The following is a 17,442-nucleotide window of genomic DNA, read 5'->3' on the forward strand; positions in this document are numbered from 1 at the left end:
AGCCCGTGATCCAAGGATGACTGCGTCCCGTGATCCGAGGCAATCAGCCGCACAAGAGTTGCTGGCGCCGCCGGATCAGCTCCGTTTTCAGCGCCGTTTTCGTCTTCTTATTGCACATGAAATATCCCTTCGTTTTGATCATTCTGGACACCATTTTCAGCGCCGTTTTTGTTGCCAACCTGCACAGGGACAAGAGCAGTACTGGTACAAGCAATATTATCATCTGAAAAAATTTGCATCTGAAAAATATTCTTCATGTTCCTGAAGCAGCAAAAAGTCTTCTTTCTGTTCATCGATTCACTCGTGATAATCATGTTCTCATAGAATTTCATCCCTATTTTTTCTTGGTTAAGGATCTGGTCACGCGGAGAATCATTCTTAGAGGACGGTGTGTGGGAGGCCTCTACCCACTCATATCATCATCATCATCGTCAAATAAACAAGCGTGCCTCGTCACCAAGCCATCCTTAGCAAAGTGGCACAGTCGCTTGGGTCATCCGTCCTCAGTAATCGTTAGATATGTCCTTAGCAAGAATAAGCTCTCCTATGAGCCTAGTGTTGAGTCAGTTTGCGGTCCGTGTCAACAAGCAAAAAATCATCAATTATCTTACCCTATCTCTACCAGTGTGTCCACTGCACCATTGCAACTCATTTTTTCAGATGTATTGGGGGCAGCCCCCACTTCCGTTGGAAGATTTTCCTATTATGTAAGTTTCATTGATGACTATAGTAAATTTACTTGGATTTACTTGTTAAAGAAAAGATCTGATGTATTCCAAGTTTTCATCAACTTCTAAAATCTTGTTGAATGCAAACTGAACTCTAAAATTATTGCCATGCAAACAGACTGGGGAGGTGAGTATGAGAAACTCAACTCCTTCTTTCAAAAACTTGGCATTTCTCATCATGTCTCTTGCCCTCATGCTCACCAGCAAAACGGGTCTGCTGAAAGAAAGCACCGTCATATTGTTGATGTAGGGCTTGCATTACTAGCTAATGCATCCATGCCACTTAAGTTCTGGGATGAAGCCTTCTTAACTGCTACATACCTTATCAACTTGCTTCCTAGCAAAGTCATCAAACTTGAAACACCCATCACACGACTCCTTGGTATAACACCAGATTACACATCTCTTCGCATCTTTGGTTATGCATGTTGGCCGAATCTTCGGCCCTACAATACACGTAAACTTGCTTTTCGTTCAAAGAGATGTGTGTTCTTAGGATATAGTCCCATGCACAAAGGAGTCAAGTGCTTGGATGTCCCTACAGGAAGAATCTATATATCCAGAGATGTCGTATTCGATGAGTCTATCTTTCCGTTTGCATCTCTACATCCCAATGTCGGTGCCCTCCTTCGAAAAGAAATTCTTCTCCTTCCTGAACATCTCCAGAGTTTTGATCAAGGGGGAGACAATTGCACTAACCAAAATGTGTTATTGCCATACCAGAACCGCTTGCCATGTGGATTTGATCACCTCCGTTCTACTTCTCCCGAGTTTTGATCAAGGAGGAGACAATTGCACTAACCAAAATGTGTTATTGCCATACCAGAACCGCTTGCCGTGTGGATTTGATCAAGGGGGAAACAATTGAACTACCAATATGTGTTATTGCCATACCAGAACCGCTTGCCGTGTGGATTTGATCACCTCCGTTGTACTTCTCCCGCATCGTGAGCTGATCAAGTTCTCCCGTGATGTGATTGGTGGCTCCCGTGTCGGCGTACCAATTGGTATCTACGCCGTAGGTGGCTGCATGCGCCGCCTTCTCTTTTGGTTCTCCATCTTCATAGCGCCACCAGCAAAGCCGCGCCCCCCGGATGATATTTGAGGCAAATCTGGCACTCAGGGTTGTCACGCTGCTGCTGATCACGCACCTGTTGAGGCTGGTTTGCTCGCTGGCGCCCTCTATAGCTGTTTCCGCTGCGAGCAGGAGAGGGCTGCCGATCTCCACGACCGCGCCCCCTTGTGCCACGCCCGCGGTAGGGTTTCCCGCGGCCTTGGCCACGACCTCTGTAGGCAGCGTTTGCAGACGTGTGGAAGCCACCAGAAGAAGCATCTCCCAACATCTCCATTCTCTGATCGAACGCAGAGATTTGGGCAAAGAGATCGTCGGCGGTGATCGTGTTCTTGATAGCGCCAATCGCCGCGACCACGGGATCATAGTCACGGGCCAGCCCCGCCAAGATGTAGTCCACCATCTCCGGGTCAGAAATCGGACGACCAGCGGCTGCTAGCTCGTCGCCGAGGCTCTTCATCTTGGCCATAAAGGCAGAGCTTGACATGGTGCCCTTCTTTGTGTTGGTGATCGCAATTCTCAGATTCGTGATCCGAGACTGCGATTGGGAGGCGAAGATGGTTGTCACCGCTGTCCACAACTCGAAGGTGGAGTCCTTCCCAATGACATGCGCAAGTATCTCTGGAGTCATGGAGTTCTGTAAATATGAGAGCACCTATTGATCTTTTGCGATCCAGGCCACGTACAGCGGGTTCGGCGCCATGGCCGTGGTCTTGTCCGCCTGCGTGGTCTCCACCGTTTTGGGCGGAGCTGCGTCGCTGTTGTCCAGCAAACCAGTCACCTGCGCGCCTCGCAGGGCTGGTAGGACTTGTGCCTTCCAGAGGATGAAGTTTCCTCTTGCAAGCTTCTCAGTCGACGGTGACCCGAGGTTGAGGCCGACGAACGATGAGGAAGACATGGCGACGGCGGCGGCGATTTGTGGTTTGTGGTTTGTGGGTTTGTTGTGGCTAGATGTGTAGGGAAGAGGTGGCTCTGATGACCATGTTAGTTTGGGAAGCGTTCCTACTCCTCGATGAGAAGCCGCGTATGGTTTATATTAATGTGCGGCAAAACAGCCATGCCTTGGCTTACAAGCAAGAGGAGACCGATCACATGCGATCAGGTCGTTACGAGAGAATCTCCTGGACAGCTACGAGAGAGGGAGATAGAAGATATGTCAGTTGAGATTACAAGTAGAGATAAACGTAAATTCTAACAGCACTCACCCTAATGTACTAGTTGAGTTCCAAAGATCCGGGAAGAGGAACGGTGATGTGGAGCTGCTAGAGGTACAACATATGCGAGGTCACATAGTTCTGGATTTGGAGACGAAGGAGATGCATACCCATAGTGGGAGGTCCTTGTTGATGGAGATCGACCATGAAAGTTCTCTGATAGGAATTAAGTTGTAGAAACCAAGTAAGGTAGCCAAAATATATATATTTGTTGCAGTAAGTAAGGTAGGACAAAAAAATATCACGTAGAAACTAAGCCTTCACAAAAATTAAGCTGCCATATACTCCCTCTGTTCCAAAATATAAAAACGTTTTTCACATTAGTATAGTGTCAAAAACATTCTTATATTATGGGATAGAGGAAGCATATATTTGTTGTGATCGATCATTGAGTTGGGATGTCTCACGGGATGAAGACTTTTAACTACTCCCTTCGTTCCGAATTACTTGTCTTAGATTTGTCTAGATACGTAGGTATCTAGCATTAAAATAAGTCTAGATACATCCGTATCTAGACAAATTCAAGACAAGTAATTCGGAACGGAGGGAGTACATGCTTGGGCCTGCGTATTTTTTCGAAAAGGAGGAATACCCCCGGCCTCTGCATCTGGACGATGCATACGGCCACTTTATTGATTATAACACAAGACCTTACAAAGTCGTACAACAGTAAGACCAAAGCCACCATCTTCGCAACCTCTGTCGCTACTCCTATCTAACTGATGAAGGGGCGCTGATGGTCTGGGCCTAATACCAAACAGACCTCGCAGCCAAACCTAACATCTGAGACCTGAGGTCCCAACCAGGACTCCTTCCGGGTATGGGCACCACCGGGCTTGGGCCTGCGTATATCACCGATAAATTTGTGTACGTCCCACACGGTGCCTACCTGGTCGATATTGGAAATGTTTTTTTATAGTATCAGAAAGATGTGTACGTAAGCTCAAAAAAAGAAAAAAGATGTGTATGTTGTTCAGATATAAGATGGAAAATCCTATACGATGCACGATGGGTCAAGTTGTAGAGGCTTCGCACAGGCTTCACGAGCGAGCGACGCGATCCGGGCTGGCCGATCCCGATTTTGGGAACCATCCAGCCGGGTTTTTTCCGGTTTCAGGAACTTTCTATTTCTATTTCTTTTCTGTTTTTTTCTTTTTCTATTTCTTTTCTGTTTTTTTCTTTTTCTCCTTTTTCGCTTTTTTATTTCTTATTTCTTTTTTTTCCTTTTTCCTACTATCTTTTAAATGTTTGTGTTTTTCAAAAATTGTTCACTAATTTCAAAATATGAGTGTGTTTCCAAAAATCAATCATGTATTCTAATTTATTCGGGAGTTTCAAAAAATGATCATGTTTGCAAAAAATGTTAATGTTCCCAAAATGTCCCCGTTTTAGAAAATTGTTCACAAATTAAAAAAGTACTCGTTTTTCAGTTCTATTCAGTGAGTTTCAAAAAAAAATCCGTTATAAAAAATGTGCATGGTTCAAAAAGTTGGTCACGTTTTCAAAAAAAATAATACATTCAAAAAATGATCCCTTTTTAAAATATATTCATATAATAAATAATCACAATTTGTTCACAAAATTTGGAAAGTGTCTGAGTTTCATGAAACATTCATAGTTTTGAAAACAAATATTTTTTGTAAACATGAACTGTTCCCAAAATTTGGAAAGCGTCTGAGTTTCATGAAAATTCATAGTTTTCAAAAATTGTTCGCAAATTTCCAAAAATGCTTGTGTTTCCCAAACTGTTCACAAGTTCAAAATGGTTTGTGAGCTATAAAATTTGTTCACGTTTGCAAAACAATTTTCACGATATTTAAATTTGTTCAGGAATTCAAATAATGTTCTTGAAAAAATGGGTTCCTGTTAAAATTTATTCACGAATTAAAAACTTTTCATGTTTTCAAAATTTGTTCACAAATTTATATATTTGCATTTTCAAATTTGGTTTGTGAGTTTCAAAAAAAAGTTTCTGTTTAAAAAAATGTTCACGTTTTCAAGTGCTGTTCAGAATTTTAAACCTTATTCCCAGATTTAAAAAGTATTTTTTTAAAAAAATGTTGAGATTTTTTTAAAAACAATCATATTTGAAAAAGTGTCTGCATTTTCCAAAATATTCGTTTTTGAAAAAAAGTTTGTGTTTGAATTTTTGAAAGTTTCAGATTTGCCGCTGCCCTTAGTTCTTATAGTCTCGTGCTGATGTATAGCCAGTATCTGTTATTAACTCCCGTGGCTAACAACGCTCGCAACAGAAGATTAGATCTTGTGACAGAATCCAAGCGAGTGCTTTACCTTTTTGTGGATTTTAGCCCTACAGGGCCGAAGCTGGTATACAATGGCCTTCTCGCGGCACCTCTAATGGGCCAGCCCAGTTGCGCCTGCGCTTGTGTGTCGCGGCTCTGTTTGATACAAAATGCGTCAAATAGGAGGTCCCGATCAGCATGGCTAATTTGATTTAATCTCGATGGCTACATCATAGAGGCCCACATGTTCTTTTGTTGGTGAAGAAGAGTCTTCTTTCGTGGCAATAGTTCAAATGATGGATTTTCTTTTAGAACTAGTTCAGATGATGGATGTGTGCTGTATTTCGCATAGCATAGATACATTCATAGTGATTGACTAGTATCCAAAAGCACCTTCTGGAGGTAAAACTGGGCCAAGTGCAAACATTTTTTTAAATACATTTTTTCCAAATTTGCAAACATTTTTTGACAACACGATTATATTTCCAAATTTACAATTCTTTTTTTGAAAAACTATAATATATTTTGTGTTTTATAAGGTTATAAAAAGAAAGAGAAAAATAAAAGTAAAACCGAAATAAAACAACCCAAAAAAATGAAAAAAGGTCAAAACCTTCTAGAAAGTTTCCTACCAATCAGGACGGATCCCCAAACCAGATATACTTTTATGAAAATAGAATCTGTCGCTTAAAATGGCATGGGAATTTATTTTTGCATCAAAATTATGGATATCTATTAATCAACTATAATCCAATTACAATATGCGAGTAGAGTTTTTCTTTTGAGAACAAAAGGAAAGTCCAAACATTTTTACAATTTTTTTGTTTAAGTATGAACACTTTTATATAGCTGTGAACATTGTTTGACAACACAATAATTTTTTATAACTGTAAACATTTTCAAAAATATTGAACACTTTTTGCAGTTCCGAAGATTTTTTTAAGTGCATTTTTTGCTTTTAGAATATAAAAAGAAAGGGAAAAATAGAAAACCTGAAATAAACCTTAGAAAAATGAAAAAAATCAAGAACATTCTAAACAATTTCAAAAGGTTAGGACGGTTCCCAAAATCGGAAGCTGTAGTAGGTTCGCCACCTAAAATGGGTCAGCCCGTTTACATCATTGGCTCTCCCTCGTCTGCGCCGAACGACAACTATTTGATGCTTAATGTGTCAAATAAGAATCACCATGATGCGCCGCCTTCTGCCTTCGCTGCCGGAGAATACCCAGCTACTCTGCCTCATGTGGCTGTTGTGTATGGAGGCAACACTCTAGATGAGGATCTGCCGCTCCCGGTGGTGGGGCGACAGAGAAGAACCCGGGCAGCCGCTCCACGAGGTGACAAGCCGGTAGATGGTGTAGTCACTGCAACATAGAAAACTGATGCTTGGGAGAATTTAGCCCTAAATAAAAGTTATACTTTTCTGAAAATAAAGAGGTTTAATTAATTTATTTCATGGTTTGTGAATTTATTGTTGCATCGAAATAGGGGAGCTTTATTAATCAACTATAATTCAATTACAATATGCGAGTAGAATTTCATTTTCAAAACAAAGAAATAAAAATGTTCCTTGCTTCAGGGACGCTTGTAGTTTCACTCAATTTGATGGGCCGCTTCCAGTAAGGCGCATGGGGCTCAATTTCATGGGCCGCCGCAGTAGAAACCTATTACCTCTCTCAAAAGAAATAAAAAAAATCACACGAGAGAGATCAGAAAAGAAGCTGCTTTGCTTTGTCAAATAATCTACTCCTCCATGGAAAAGGAAAAGAAGCTGCTTTGCTTGCTTCTCCACCTGATGCTTTACCCACCTCCGGCTGACAACGAGTACCCTGTGTGGCATTACTTCCCAAATCCCAATCCCTTCAGGCTCCAGGTCTTCGCCAGCACCGCCATCGCCCCCGCCGCCACCGTCTGCTGGTATTTGTCGCCGCCGACTGCTGTGCCGTGCAGTGCATCCCATCATTCTCAAAGGTTGGTGACGTAGTGTTGTGCTTGATGTAGTTAGTTAATGTTCAAGTTTTATTTCCTTGCCTCTGGCTGCTACTTTAAACTCACTTTAATTTCCTCTAATTGTAATCACAACGGAAGGCCAGCAAGTTGAACAATAATGGCGATGGTGTTGGATGCTTTTGCATCCTACATCGGGGACTACCTCAAGCAGGTGGTACAAGATGAGCTCGGAACGATGCTGGGCGTCTCCGGCGAGATCGACAAGTTGGGAGACAAGCTTCAAGACCTCAAGAACTTCCTCGCTGATGCTGATAGGAGGAATATCAGCGACGAGACTGTCCAGGTCTGGGTGGGGCAGCTCAAGCGCGCCATGTACGAAGCTGCTGACATCCTCGACCTCTGCCAGCTCAAGGCCATGGAGAAGCGTTGGCCATCCTCTGCAGAAGCTGGGTGTTGCAATCCCTTACTCTTTTGCATGCGGAATCCCTTCCATGCTCGTGAGATCGGCACCCGCATCAAGGCGCTCAACCAGAGGCTTGATAACATAAAGCAGCGCAGTGCTGCTTTCAACTTCATCAATCTTGGGTCCTATGAGGATTGTCATAGCAGCAATGTCCACATCTCTCGTCATGGCAATCCTAGCCGGGAGACATCTGGGGAGCTCAACCTGTCCAGTGTGGTTGGGGACAAGATCGAAGAAGACACAAGCGCACTGGTGGCCCAAATCACACGCTCTGGAAATGAGGTCAGCAACAACATTATGGTGGTCGCTATCGTAGGTGTTGGTGGGATTGGCAAGACCACCCTCGCCCAGAAGGTCTTTAATGACGAGGCCATCCAAGGTGACTTCAGCAAAAAGATATGGTTGAGTGTCAACCAGAACTTTAGTGAGGTTGAGCTGCTGAGAGGAGCCATCATTGAAGTCAGAGGAGACGCTCGGCCAGTTGGAAATGCAAAGGCCACGCTTCAACGAACCCTCAAGGAAGCCTTGATTGGCCACAAGACCTTCTTGATAATGGATGATGTTTGGAACTATAGAGCATGGGAGGATGTGCTCAAAGCGCCGTTAGTCAATGCTGCTGCTCCAGGCAGCCGTGTTCTCATCACTACTAGAGATGAAGGTGTAGCCCGAGGGGTGTCAGCTATATGGCCATACCACCACGTCGACACATTAGCACCCGACGATGCTTGGTTATTGTTCAAGACGCAGGTCTGTATGCAATTAAACATCAATATCTTTATCAAGCAAATAATCTCTCTACATTTACTTATTAATAGTATAAAGTAGTTCTTTTAGAGAAATGTTAGGATGCTTCCAAATTAATCAGGTGTGGTATAAATGGCTTATATGTACTACTACCTTAAGTGGCTGTCAATAACTTCACATGGCTAGTTTCTCTACCACCTTAATCTGATGTTACTTTGCTAGTGCCAAAAAAGCATTGTGCTAGACAAGGAAATATATCACTACAAAATTTTGTCAATTATGAATTTTAGGTGACGGGGAGATGGATAACTTCGTGTGACGAGTTTCTATCACAATGACGAGAGTACTGCAAAAATAAGGAAGATAATAAATATTATATGATTTTACTAAATCTGAGTGCAAGTTTCTATCACAATGACGAGAGTACTGCAAAAATATATTTCTTGGAATATATTGTTGTTGCCTAGGTATGAAGTAAAGTTTTAAATGGGCGTTGATTATGTGTCTGGCCACCGCTTTACTCTTTTATGACCAAACCACATGCTTAAGTGCACATTAAGCGCTAGGCATTTTGCTATCGCTTAGAGCCTGGCGCGCCTTTTTCTAATATTGGTATAAAATATGTATTTTATTTGTGGAATTCATATCGCAAATATTTGTATGTAGGAGCAAGATAGGTAAATGCATTTATGACATTTTTTGACATGTACATTCTGTGATTTGAATATTTACATTGTCAAACCTAGCATAATAAATGGACAGATAAATCAATTAGTATTCTTGTCTCTTAGAAGGTAAATTTGAGTGCCTTAAAGGAGCTTGGTTCATAATTAATTAACTGTAGCTGTCCCTTGTATTGCATGTTCGCAGGTACACTCAAGTGAGATAGATGAAGACCACATCAATATGCTAAAGGATATCGGACTGAAAATTATACAAAAATGTGGTTTCTTACCAGTTGCCATTAAAGTAATGGGAGGACTCTTGCGTGAAAGAGGGGGGCTACGGCATGACTGGCAGCAGGTTTTGGATGATTCTAAATGGTCAACAACTAAAATGCCCGATGAGCTCAACCACACGGTATACTTAAGCTATGTATATATGCCTTCCTACCTGAAGCAGTGCTTTCTGTACTACTCTCTTCTTCCTAAAAGTAGAATTTTTACTATGGATGAAGTTGTTGCAATGTGGATTAGTGAAGGATTTATTCATGGAAATTCTAATGATTTAGAAGAATTGGGAACAAATTACTACAAGGAGTTGATATCTAGGAACCTTATAGAGCCAGATAAAGCGTATGCTCATATATGGGTTTGCAGCATGCATGATGTTGTTCGCTCATTTGCTCAGTATATGACTAAAGATGAAGCACTCGTGGCTCAAGATGGAGACAATGATATTCTTTCTAAACTTAGTTCACAAAACTTTCTTCGGTTGTCCATAGAAGCTAACCAATCACAATCAGGTGAACTTGATTCAAAATCTCTACAGGTGCAGAAATCAATGAGAACATTGATCTCAACTATCCAGATTAAGATGAAGCCTGGTGATTTATTGGCTACTTTTTCTAGTTTGCGGACTCTGCATATGGAATCTTCAGATATGGCTGTATTGCTGGAATTGTTGCATCAACTCAAGCACCTGAGGTATCTAACACTAGTAAATGCGGATATATCTGTACTTCCAGGAAACATTGGCAAGATGAAACTGTTGCAATTCCTTGACCTTCGTGGATGTACAAGATTGGTGAATCTTCCTGATAGCATTGTGAAGCTTGGCCAGTTGAGGTTCCTTTCACTTCCCGAAGCATGTATGGTACCTAGAGGGTTTAGTGGTCTGACAAATATGAGGAGACTACGTATGTTTCGAGCCCACATGGATGGTGATTGGTGCAGTTTGGATGAGTTGGGTCCTGTTTCCCAACTCAGACTTCTTGGATTAACTGAATTAGAGAATGTATCTGCTACCTCGTTTGCTGCTAATGCTAGGCTCAGCGAGAAGATGCATCTTATCAGGCTACTCCTGCACTGCACCAGTAGATTGGGAGATGATGTGTTGGTCAAAGAGAAGGATGGTGTCTCTGAGGAAGAGCAACAACGAATTGAGAAGGTTTACGATAAGCTCTACCCTCCACCTGGTGTAGAAGTTCTTCAAATCAAGGGGTATTTTGGCCGGCAACTCCCGAGCTGGATGATGTCCACATCAGTGGTGCCCCTCAACAACTTGAAGACTATATTGTTTCATGATCTGGCTTGTTGCGCACAACTTCCCAATGGGTTGTGCCAGCTCCCCGGTCTGGAGGTTCTACAGGTCTCTCGTGCTCCATGCATCAAACATGTGGGGACTGGATTCTTGCATGCGGCAACAGCTTCATTTCCAAGGTTAAATGAAATGATCTTGTATGGAATGGTGGAATGGGAGGAGTGGGAGTGGGAGGAGAAAGTAAAAGCCATGCGCCGTTTGAAGAAGCTTGTGCTCAAAAAATGCAGACTGAGGCATGTTCCTCCAGGCCTTGCATCCAATGCAAGCTCATTGAAAATATTATGTCTACAACATGTCAAGTACCTCAGCTACATTGAGAGCTTTCCTTCTGTTGTTGAGCTTACAGTGAATGGATGCCCTGACCTGGAGAGGATCACCAATTTCCCCAATCTGCAGATGCTTACCATCGTGAACTGCCCAAAGTTGAAGGTGCTGGAGCAGATTGCTTCACTCGAGAGGCTGATCCTGGAGGATTACACCATGTTAAAACTCCCAGAATACATGCGAGACATAAAGCCAAGGCATTTCCAGCTATTCTGCAGGCTATGGTTGCTCTCTTCGATAGCCGCGGGACAATCTGGCACTGAGTGGGACAAGTTCAGCCAAGCGGAGCATGTCAAGGCATATGCACGTGATGGAGACAACTCAAGAAAATGGTATGTTTTGTACACGAGAGGAGACAACTGCAAGTTGGATTCAAATATTAGCAGCTCTACCATATTTGAAGGTACGGAAAATCAAACATATGTAGAAGCTTTGTCTTAAATTGTTTGAGCACTCTTTTTGCCAGTTTATAAATTCTTTTGATTTTATTTATGCTTTTTGTACCCTCCTATTGCATAAATTCCTAGTTTATACTGCATGCTGCTCGGATATATTCTGTACCCTCCTATTGCATGTTGCCTAGTGTTTGTCTTCTTACTTGTTCTTCTAGGTTTTCTTGAGTTTAATATATCTAGATAGTATCATTTAACTAGTTTTGTGTTTTTCTTTCCATCCAGAAACCTTATCATCTTCTATGGTGGATGCACAAGGATTTGACTCTCTGTACAAAATGAGAAGTACCTTCAGTTACGTCTGCAACTTCCTGACAGCATTGTGAAGCTTGGCCAGCTGAGGTTACTTTCACTTCCCGAAGCATGTACGGTACCTAGAGGGTTTAGTGGTCTGACAAATATGAGGAGACTATATATGTTTCGAGCCCACATGGATGGTGATTGGTGCAGTTTGGACGAGTTGGGGCCTCTTTCCCAACTTATAGGTCTTGGATTAATTGAATTGGAGAGTGTATCTGCTGCCTCGTTTGCTGCTAATGCTAGGCTCGACAAGAAGACGCATCTTATCATTCTACTCCTGCACTGCAGCAGTAAACTGGGAGACATCTCAGAGGAAGAGCAACAACGAATTGAGAAGGTTCTCGATAAGCTTTGCCCTCCACCTGGTGTGGAAAAACTTGAAATCAATGGGTATTTTGGCCGGCAACTCCCGAGCTGGATGATGTCCACATCAATGGTGCCCCTCAACAACTTGAAGACTATATTTTTTGATGATCTGGCTTGTTGCACGCAACTTCCCAATGGGTTGTGCCAGCTCCCCAATTTGCATTTTTTACTGGTCTCTCGTGCTCCATGCATCAAATATGGGGGACTGGATTCTTGCAGGCGACAGCAGCTTCATTTCCAAGGTTAAATGTATTGAAGTTGCTCAAGATGGTGGAATGGGAGGAGTGGGAGTGGGAGGAGCAAGTACAAGCCATGCGCCGTTTGGAGAAACTTGTGCTCATTAACAGGGCCGGGCCTATAGTTGTAGAAAGTGTGCAGCCCGCACAGGGCCCCTAATTTTTTGGGGCCCCAAAATTTGTATATAGGCCTAGTATTTTAAAAAAACTGTCATAACAGGCCCTGGGCCGCTAGGTGCTGGACGCAGTGGCGGCGTCAGGTTCTAGAGGGTGGGTATTCATTTTGGAGGAGGGTATTCATTTTGCCCAAGTCATCACTGTTTTGCAAAAAAAAATCGCTTGTTTTATATAAAATTTCAATGGTTTGTCAAAATCTTGGGTATTCAACCGAATACCCAAAAAGACCCCTGACGCCGCCCCTGGCTGGACGCTGCTGCTCATCTGCTCAATGAATGTTCCTTAAATAAAGGCAGCTTGATGCCTCGGTCGAGAAAGAAACGGGGTCATCGGTCACAAAGGAAAAAAAGAGATCGTGGACTAGATCAATCGCAAAACCGTAATAGCAGGTGCGGCGGCGTCGTTACAGGAAACGGGATCGTCTCCTTCGCGGCTTCGCCCCTCATGCCTAGCCTTCAATCGTATCGCCTCATGCCTTCAGCCCTCATCGTATAATCGTATAGATCGGCAAGCCGCAAGCAATTCATGCCTCTGCAGTTGTTGCCTTCCTCTCCTAAGTTCTAGACTCGTCGCCTCGTCGGATCAATCTCGCCTCGTCAGATCGACCGGCGACCGACTCCAGGTGCTTCACACCTTCAAGTGCTTCACACTTTCAAAACAGGTAGCCTGCCTCAAACGAGTCCTTTATAATTATTTTCGGCTCCTACTCCTAATTTCTAATTTCATAAATCCTAATTAACTTTTGACAGGGATCGTTAGAGATCGGTTCTTACCTCCTTGGTTAAACAACACAGTGTAGTATTATGCAAACGGGAGTTGAATAGGTATGCTTTTTTACATATCTAATTATTATGTAAGACACTATACCATATACTCCCTCCGTTATAATAGCTCATTAGTTCATTTTAGTAAAACAGGGCCCCATTTTTGAGTTCGCACAGGGCCCCGGAATTTACCGGCCCGGCCCTGCTCATTAATTGCAGACTGAGGCATGTTCCTCCAGGCCTTACCTCCAATGCAACCTATTTGAAAAAATTAGGTCTAGAACATGTCAAGCACCTCTGCTACATTGAGAGCTTTACTTCTATTGTTGACCTTAGAGTGATTGGATGCCCCGATCTGCAGAGGATCACCAATCTCCCCAATCTGCAGAAGCTTGCCATCGCCAACTGCCCAAAGTTGAAGGTGCTGGAGCGCATCACTTCACTCGAGAGGCTAGCCCTGGAGGATTACATCATGGAAAAACTGCCAGAATACATGAGAGATATAAAGCCAAGGTATTTGCAGTTATTCTGCAGGCTATGGTTGCTCTCTGCGGTAGCTGCGGGACAATCTGGCACTGAGTGGGAAAAGTTCAGCCAAGTGGAGCATGTCAAGGCATATGCAGGTGATGTAGACAACCAAAGAAAATGGTACGTTTTGTACACCAGAGGAGACAACTGCAAGTTGGATTCAAATATTAGCCACTCTACTGTGTTTGAAGGTAAAATTATATATACGAACTTTGCCTTAATTTGTTTGGGCGCTTTGACTCTGTTGGTTTATAAGTTCGTTTCATTTTATCCCCCGCCTTTCAACCATATATATGTGCTGCATGATGAATGGATATATTATGTACGGGACATGCAACTAATTAAGTTTTAGCCACACAGATGTACATATGGGTTGTTTAACTTATGGCTACCACTTATGGGCTGACCAACTTTGCATCCGCACATTAGTTTTGACGCTCTGTTCGTGCTGCGCCATCGCCCACCCTCTGAGTTCCATCGCCATCACAGCAGAGACACGTATCCACTACGCTAGGGCGCCTCCGCTCTGACGTGCACTGGCAAGGAGTGTTAGGATCGGGAAAAAAAGACTCTTTAGGGCAGCCGGCCAACACGGCCGGCGGACGAACCCTAGGTACTGGCGGCGCGGCCCCCGGCGGCGATCATGAAGGCCGACCGCCCCGGGGGCGGCGCGCGGGTGCGGAAGCGGTGGCGGTTAGGGTTTAGGATCGACTTGCGATAGATACCATGTTAGAAGGGAGAGAGAGGTTTGGTGGAATATTTGTTGTATTGCTTGAGCCTCGTGGGCATATATATAGAAGTACAATCATCTATTTGGAGTACAAGACAAGCCAGAACAAATCCTAGTCTATCTCGTCTTTCCTAATAAACATTATACTCAACAAGGAGGGCGCTTAACTCGCCGGTTTCTTGCCACTTGCTAGGCCCTAGACTCCTAGGCACATAGCAGTTCTTCTCTCATTCTCAAAGCCTCAGGCGTCAGTCTAATTGATTCCTATCTTTAGACCATTTTTTATCAACCAATGAAATTATGGATTAGCTAATTAAGGATTAATTGATTTTCTCCAATTTGAATACATAGAATAGAAGATGAAACAGAAAATGAGGTTGAATGCATTTTCGTTCAGACCAATGTCATCAGCATTTGTCGTGGTGTTATTTGTTGGAGGGTGGGGGGGGGTTGTTTATAATTCATCGTAGTTTTTTGCTACAACGGTTCAGCCTTGCACTACCGGAATCGCACCCTATGCCGACGGCCAGGGCCGTCGGCATAGCCCTGAATGGCCGTCGGGACAGGCCTATGCCGACGGCCTCCGTCGGCATAGGGCCGTCGGCAACATATCCGTCGGCATAGCCAGGAAGGCCGTCGGCATAGGCCCTATACCGACGATGTCCGTACATCTATGCTAACGACCCCGGCCGTCGGCAACGTTATCGCCTAACGGCGGCCGCCGTCAAGTGCTGACCAACGCTTGCTCGCCACGTGGCAGGTCTATGCCGACGGTCTAGCCGTCGGCATAGTTTCAAACTAAGCCGACGGCTAGGCCGTCGGCATAGACGTGCCACGTGGCGAGCAGGCGTCACCCCTGGGGCGGGTCTATGCCGACGGCCTAGCTGTCGGCTTAGGTTGAAACTATGCCGACGGCTAGACCGTCGGCATAGACCTGCCACGTGGCAGCCACTGGGAGCTCCTGGAGCAGGCCTATGCCGACGGCTTAGCCGTCGGCTTAGTTTGAAACTATGCCGACGGCTAAGCCGTCGGCATAGACCTGCCACGTGGCAGCCACTGGGAGCTCACGGCAACTCTATGCCGACGGCCTAGCCGTCGGCATAGTTTCTGTCTGTTTTTTTTTCTTTTTTCTGTTTTGTTTCAGCTCAATTCATTTGAATATATACAGCATCACACAACAAATATATGCATCACATAACAGCTGGCCCAGCAACATCACACAACAAATTCATCATCACACATCATAAGAAGCATCGCAAATCATAAACATATAAGTATCATCACCACCAAGCATAAGAATCTCACAAACAACAATAAGAAACATCACAAGCATATAAGTATCATCACCACCAAGACCGCCACAATGTGACCCAAAGGCTTAAGCGCCAGGACGTCGAGCACCACGGAGGTCGTCACCGCCAAGACCGCCGAAGCCCAGGTCGTCACTGCTAGCGGCAGCGCTACCGCCAAGACCGCCTCCTCCTCCACCTCCGCCTCCGTGGATCGGAGTGGTCGGGCTCCGTGTCTCCAGAGTGCTGCGAAGACCACCACCAACGGTAGATCCACCTGTTCCCTGGATGTTGAAAAGACATATGCACGGGATATATGACTGTGTTGAAAGGCATGACATGCTTTGGGTGAATAGATTGGGGATGAACTAACCGGCGAGGGGCCAGCGTTCTGTGCCACAAACTCCTCAAAGCTCATCAGCACTGGTTGTGTTGGAGGGCATTGTGCTGGAGGGAACTGAGGACACCTGCCGGCCGCCATATCCTGAAAAGTCTGCTGCATCTGGCTATCCCTCTGCACTTGGTGTTCATAAAGCCTCTGATGCCACGCCATGGTCTCCTGGCGTGTGTACTCCATGTAGGCCTACGGTATGGCATGATGGAACTCATAAAACTACTAAATGCGGAAAATGAAGTGAGAAATGAAGATAAGAGGGAAAATACTTACAGATTGTTGCTCCTGAAAGAGGGACTGTGTACTAGTCACTGGCTGGCTCGTGCGCTGGCTCAGGCTCGGGTCGATCCGACGAAGCTGTGTGTAGGAGATACTAGGAGTGATCACAGCATCGAGAACCGCCTCCCGACCGTGCTCCTTGGGCCCCAGCCTCACCACCGCCATGTCATCCAGAGGCGTCGCAATGGGGTCAGGTGTGTCAGGATGTAACTCCAGATACGCTTCGGAGTAGGCCTTCTTCCTCCCTGCGGTCTTCTTGCCGTAGTACTTGGGCTCGCCAGGCTTGGGGTCCTTCCGCGTATGGGCGATCTCCCACGCCTGCATGTGTGAGAGCGGCCGCTTCAGTTTCTCCTCCTGCACCACCAAACAGAGGTTAGTCATACATAAGAAAGTGATGGTAAATAGAAGAAGAAGAATGTTTAATGGGGTTAGTCATACATTAACTGCCTTGTGGAGATAGTGGTTTCGGTTTCCCTGAGCATGTACTCCCTCCGTCCCTCGGTTAGCCTTATTTTTGGTTCTCATAGCCACCCAGGCTCCAGCCTCATCACACCAAAGATCCACCAATGCCGCCCAGGACTCGTCTTTTCCATAACACCAATTTGGACACACCTACATAATAAAAGCATAATGGCATGTAGGTGTGTCCAAATTGGTGTTATGGAAGCATAAAGCATAAAGCATAATGTACCACAAGGTAATGAAAGCATAATATATGAAAGCATAATGAAAAATCTTTTATACTTACCGCCAAGAACTCGGGCCTCTCCAAGGTAATGCCCATCCTCCGCGCTTCTTCCTTGGTCATCTTCACACCAAGATAGTCGTGGAGATGGCCACATAGCGCACCTCGTACTGCATCTGGCGGGCCTTCTTCTTGCATTGGCGCAGCACGATCTGGTCCGCTCTAGCCTTGTGCTCCGGAAG

The 17,442-nt window shown here is 44.5% G+C and overlaps 2 protein-coding genes across 2 annotated transcripts; one reads left to right on the forward strand and one right to left on the reverse strand.

Moving 5' to 3' along the window:
- The first annotated feature begins 7,358 nt into the window (after positions 1-7,358).
- Positions 7,359-12,620, forward strand: LOC125524716 (disease resistance RPP13-like protein 4). The gene is made up of 3 exons (XM_048689756.1): positions 7,359-8,417; positions 9,285-11,403; positions 11,678-12,620. The coding sequence occupies exons 1-3, from the start codon at positions 7,365-7,367 to the stop codon at positions 11,776-11,778; spliced, it is 3,273 nt and encodes a 1,090-aa protein (XP_048545713.1). The 5' UTR covers positions 7,359-7,364; the 3' UTR covers positions 11,779-12,620.
- Positions 12,621-15,813: 3,193 nt separating this feature from the next.
- On the reverse strand, positions 15,814-16,680 carry LOC125519638. The gene is made up of 3 exons (XM_048684376.1): positions 16,510-16,680; positions 16,216-16,425; positions 15,814-16,126 (listed from the first exon to the last, which is right to left on the reverse strand). Exons 1-3 carry the CDS (start codon positions 16,678-16,680, stop codon positions 15,932-15,934), a joined length of 576 nt encoding a protein of 191 aa, XP_048540333.1. The 3' UTR covers positions 15,814-15,931.
- Between the last annotated feature and the right edge of the window lie 762 nt (positions 16,681-17,442).

Source organism: Triticum urartu, chromosome 7 (assembly GCF_003073215.2).
Source record: "Triticum urartu cultivar G1812 chromosome 7, Tu2.1, whole genome shotgun sequence".
NCBI classification, from domain to species: domain Eukaryota; kingdom Viridiplantae; phylum Streptophyta; class Magnoliopsida; order Poales; family Poaceae; genus Triticum; species Triticum urartu.

Bases quoted from the DNA above. Each gene is read 5' to 3' on its own strand.
- LOC125524716 (XM_048689756.1), top strand. From the start codon at position 7,365: ATGGCGATGGTGTTGGATGCTTTTGCATCCTACATCGGGGACTACCTC. The intron at 8,418-9,284 runs GTCTGTATGCAA...GCATGTTCGCAG, and splicing joins GGTTATTGTTCAAGACGCAG to GTACACTCAAGTGAGATAGA. The intron at 11,404-11,677 runs GTACGGAAAATC...CTTTCCATCCAG, and splicing joins CAGCTCTACCATATTTGAAG to AAACCTTATCATCTTCTATG.
- LOC125519638 (XM_048684376.1), bottom strand. From the start codon at position 16,680: ATGGCGGTGGTGAGGCTGGGGCCCAAGGAGCACGGTCGGGAGGCGGTT. The intron at 16,426-16,509 runs GTAAGTATTTTC...GCCATACCGTAG, and splicing joins TCTTTCAGGAGCAACAATCT to GCCTACATGGAGTACACACG. The intron at 16,127-16,215 runs GTTAGTTCATCC...TTCAACATCCAG, and splicing joins AGAACGCTGGCCCCTCGCCG to GGAACAGGTGGATCTACCGT.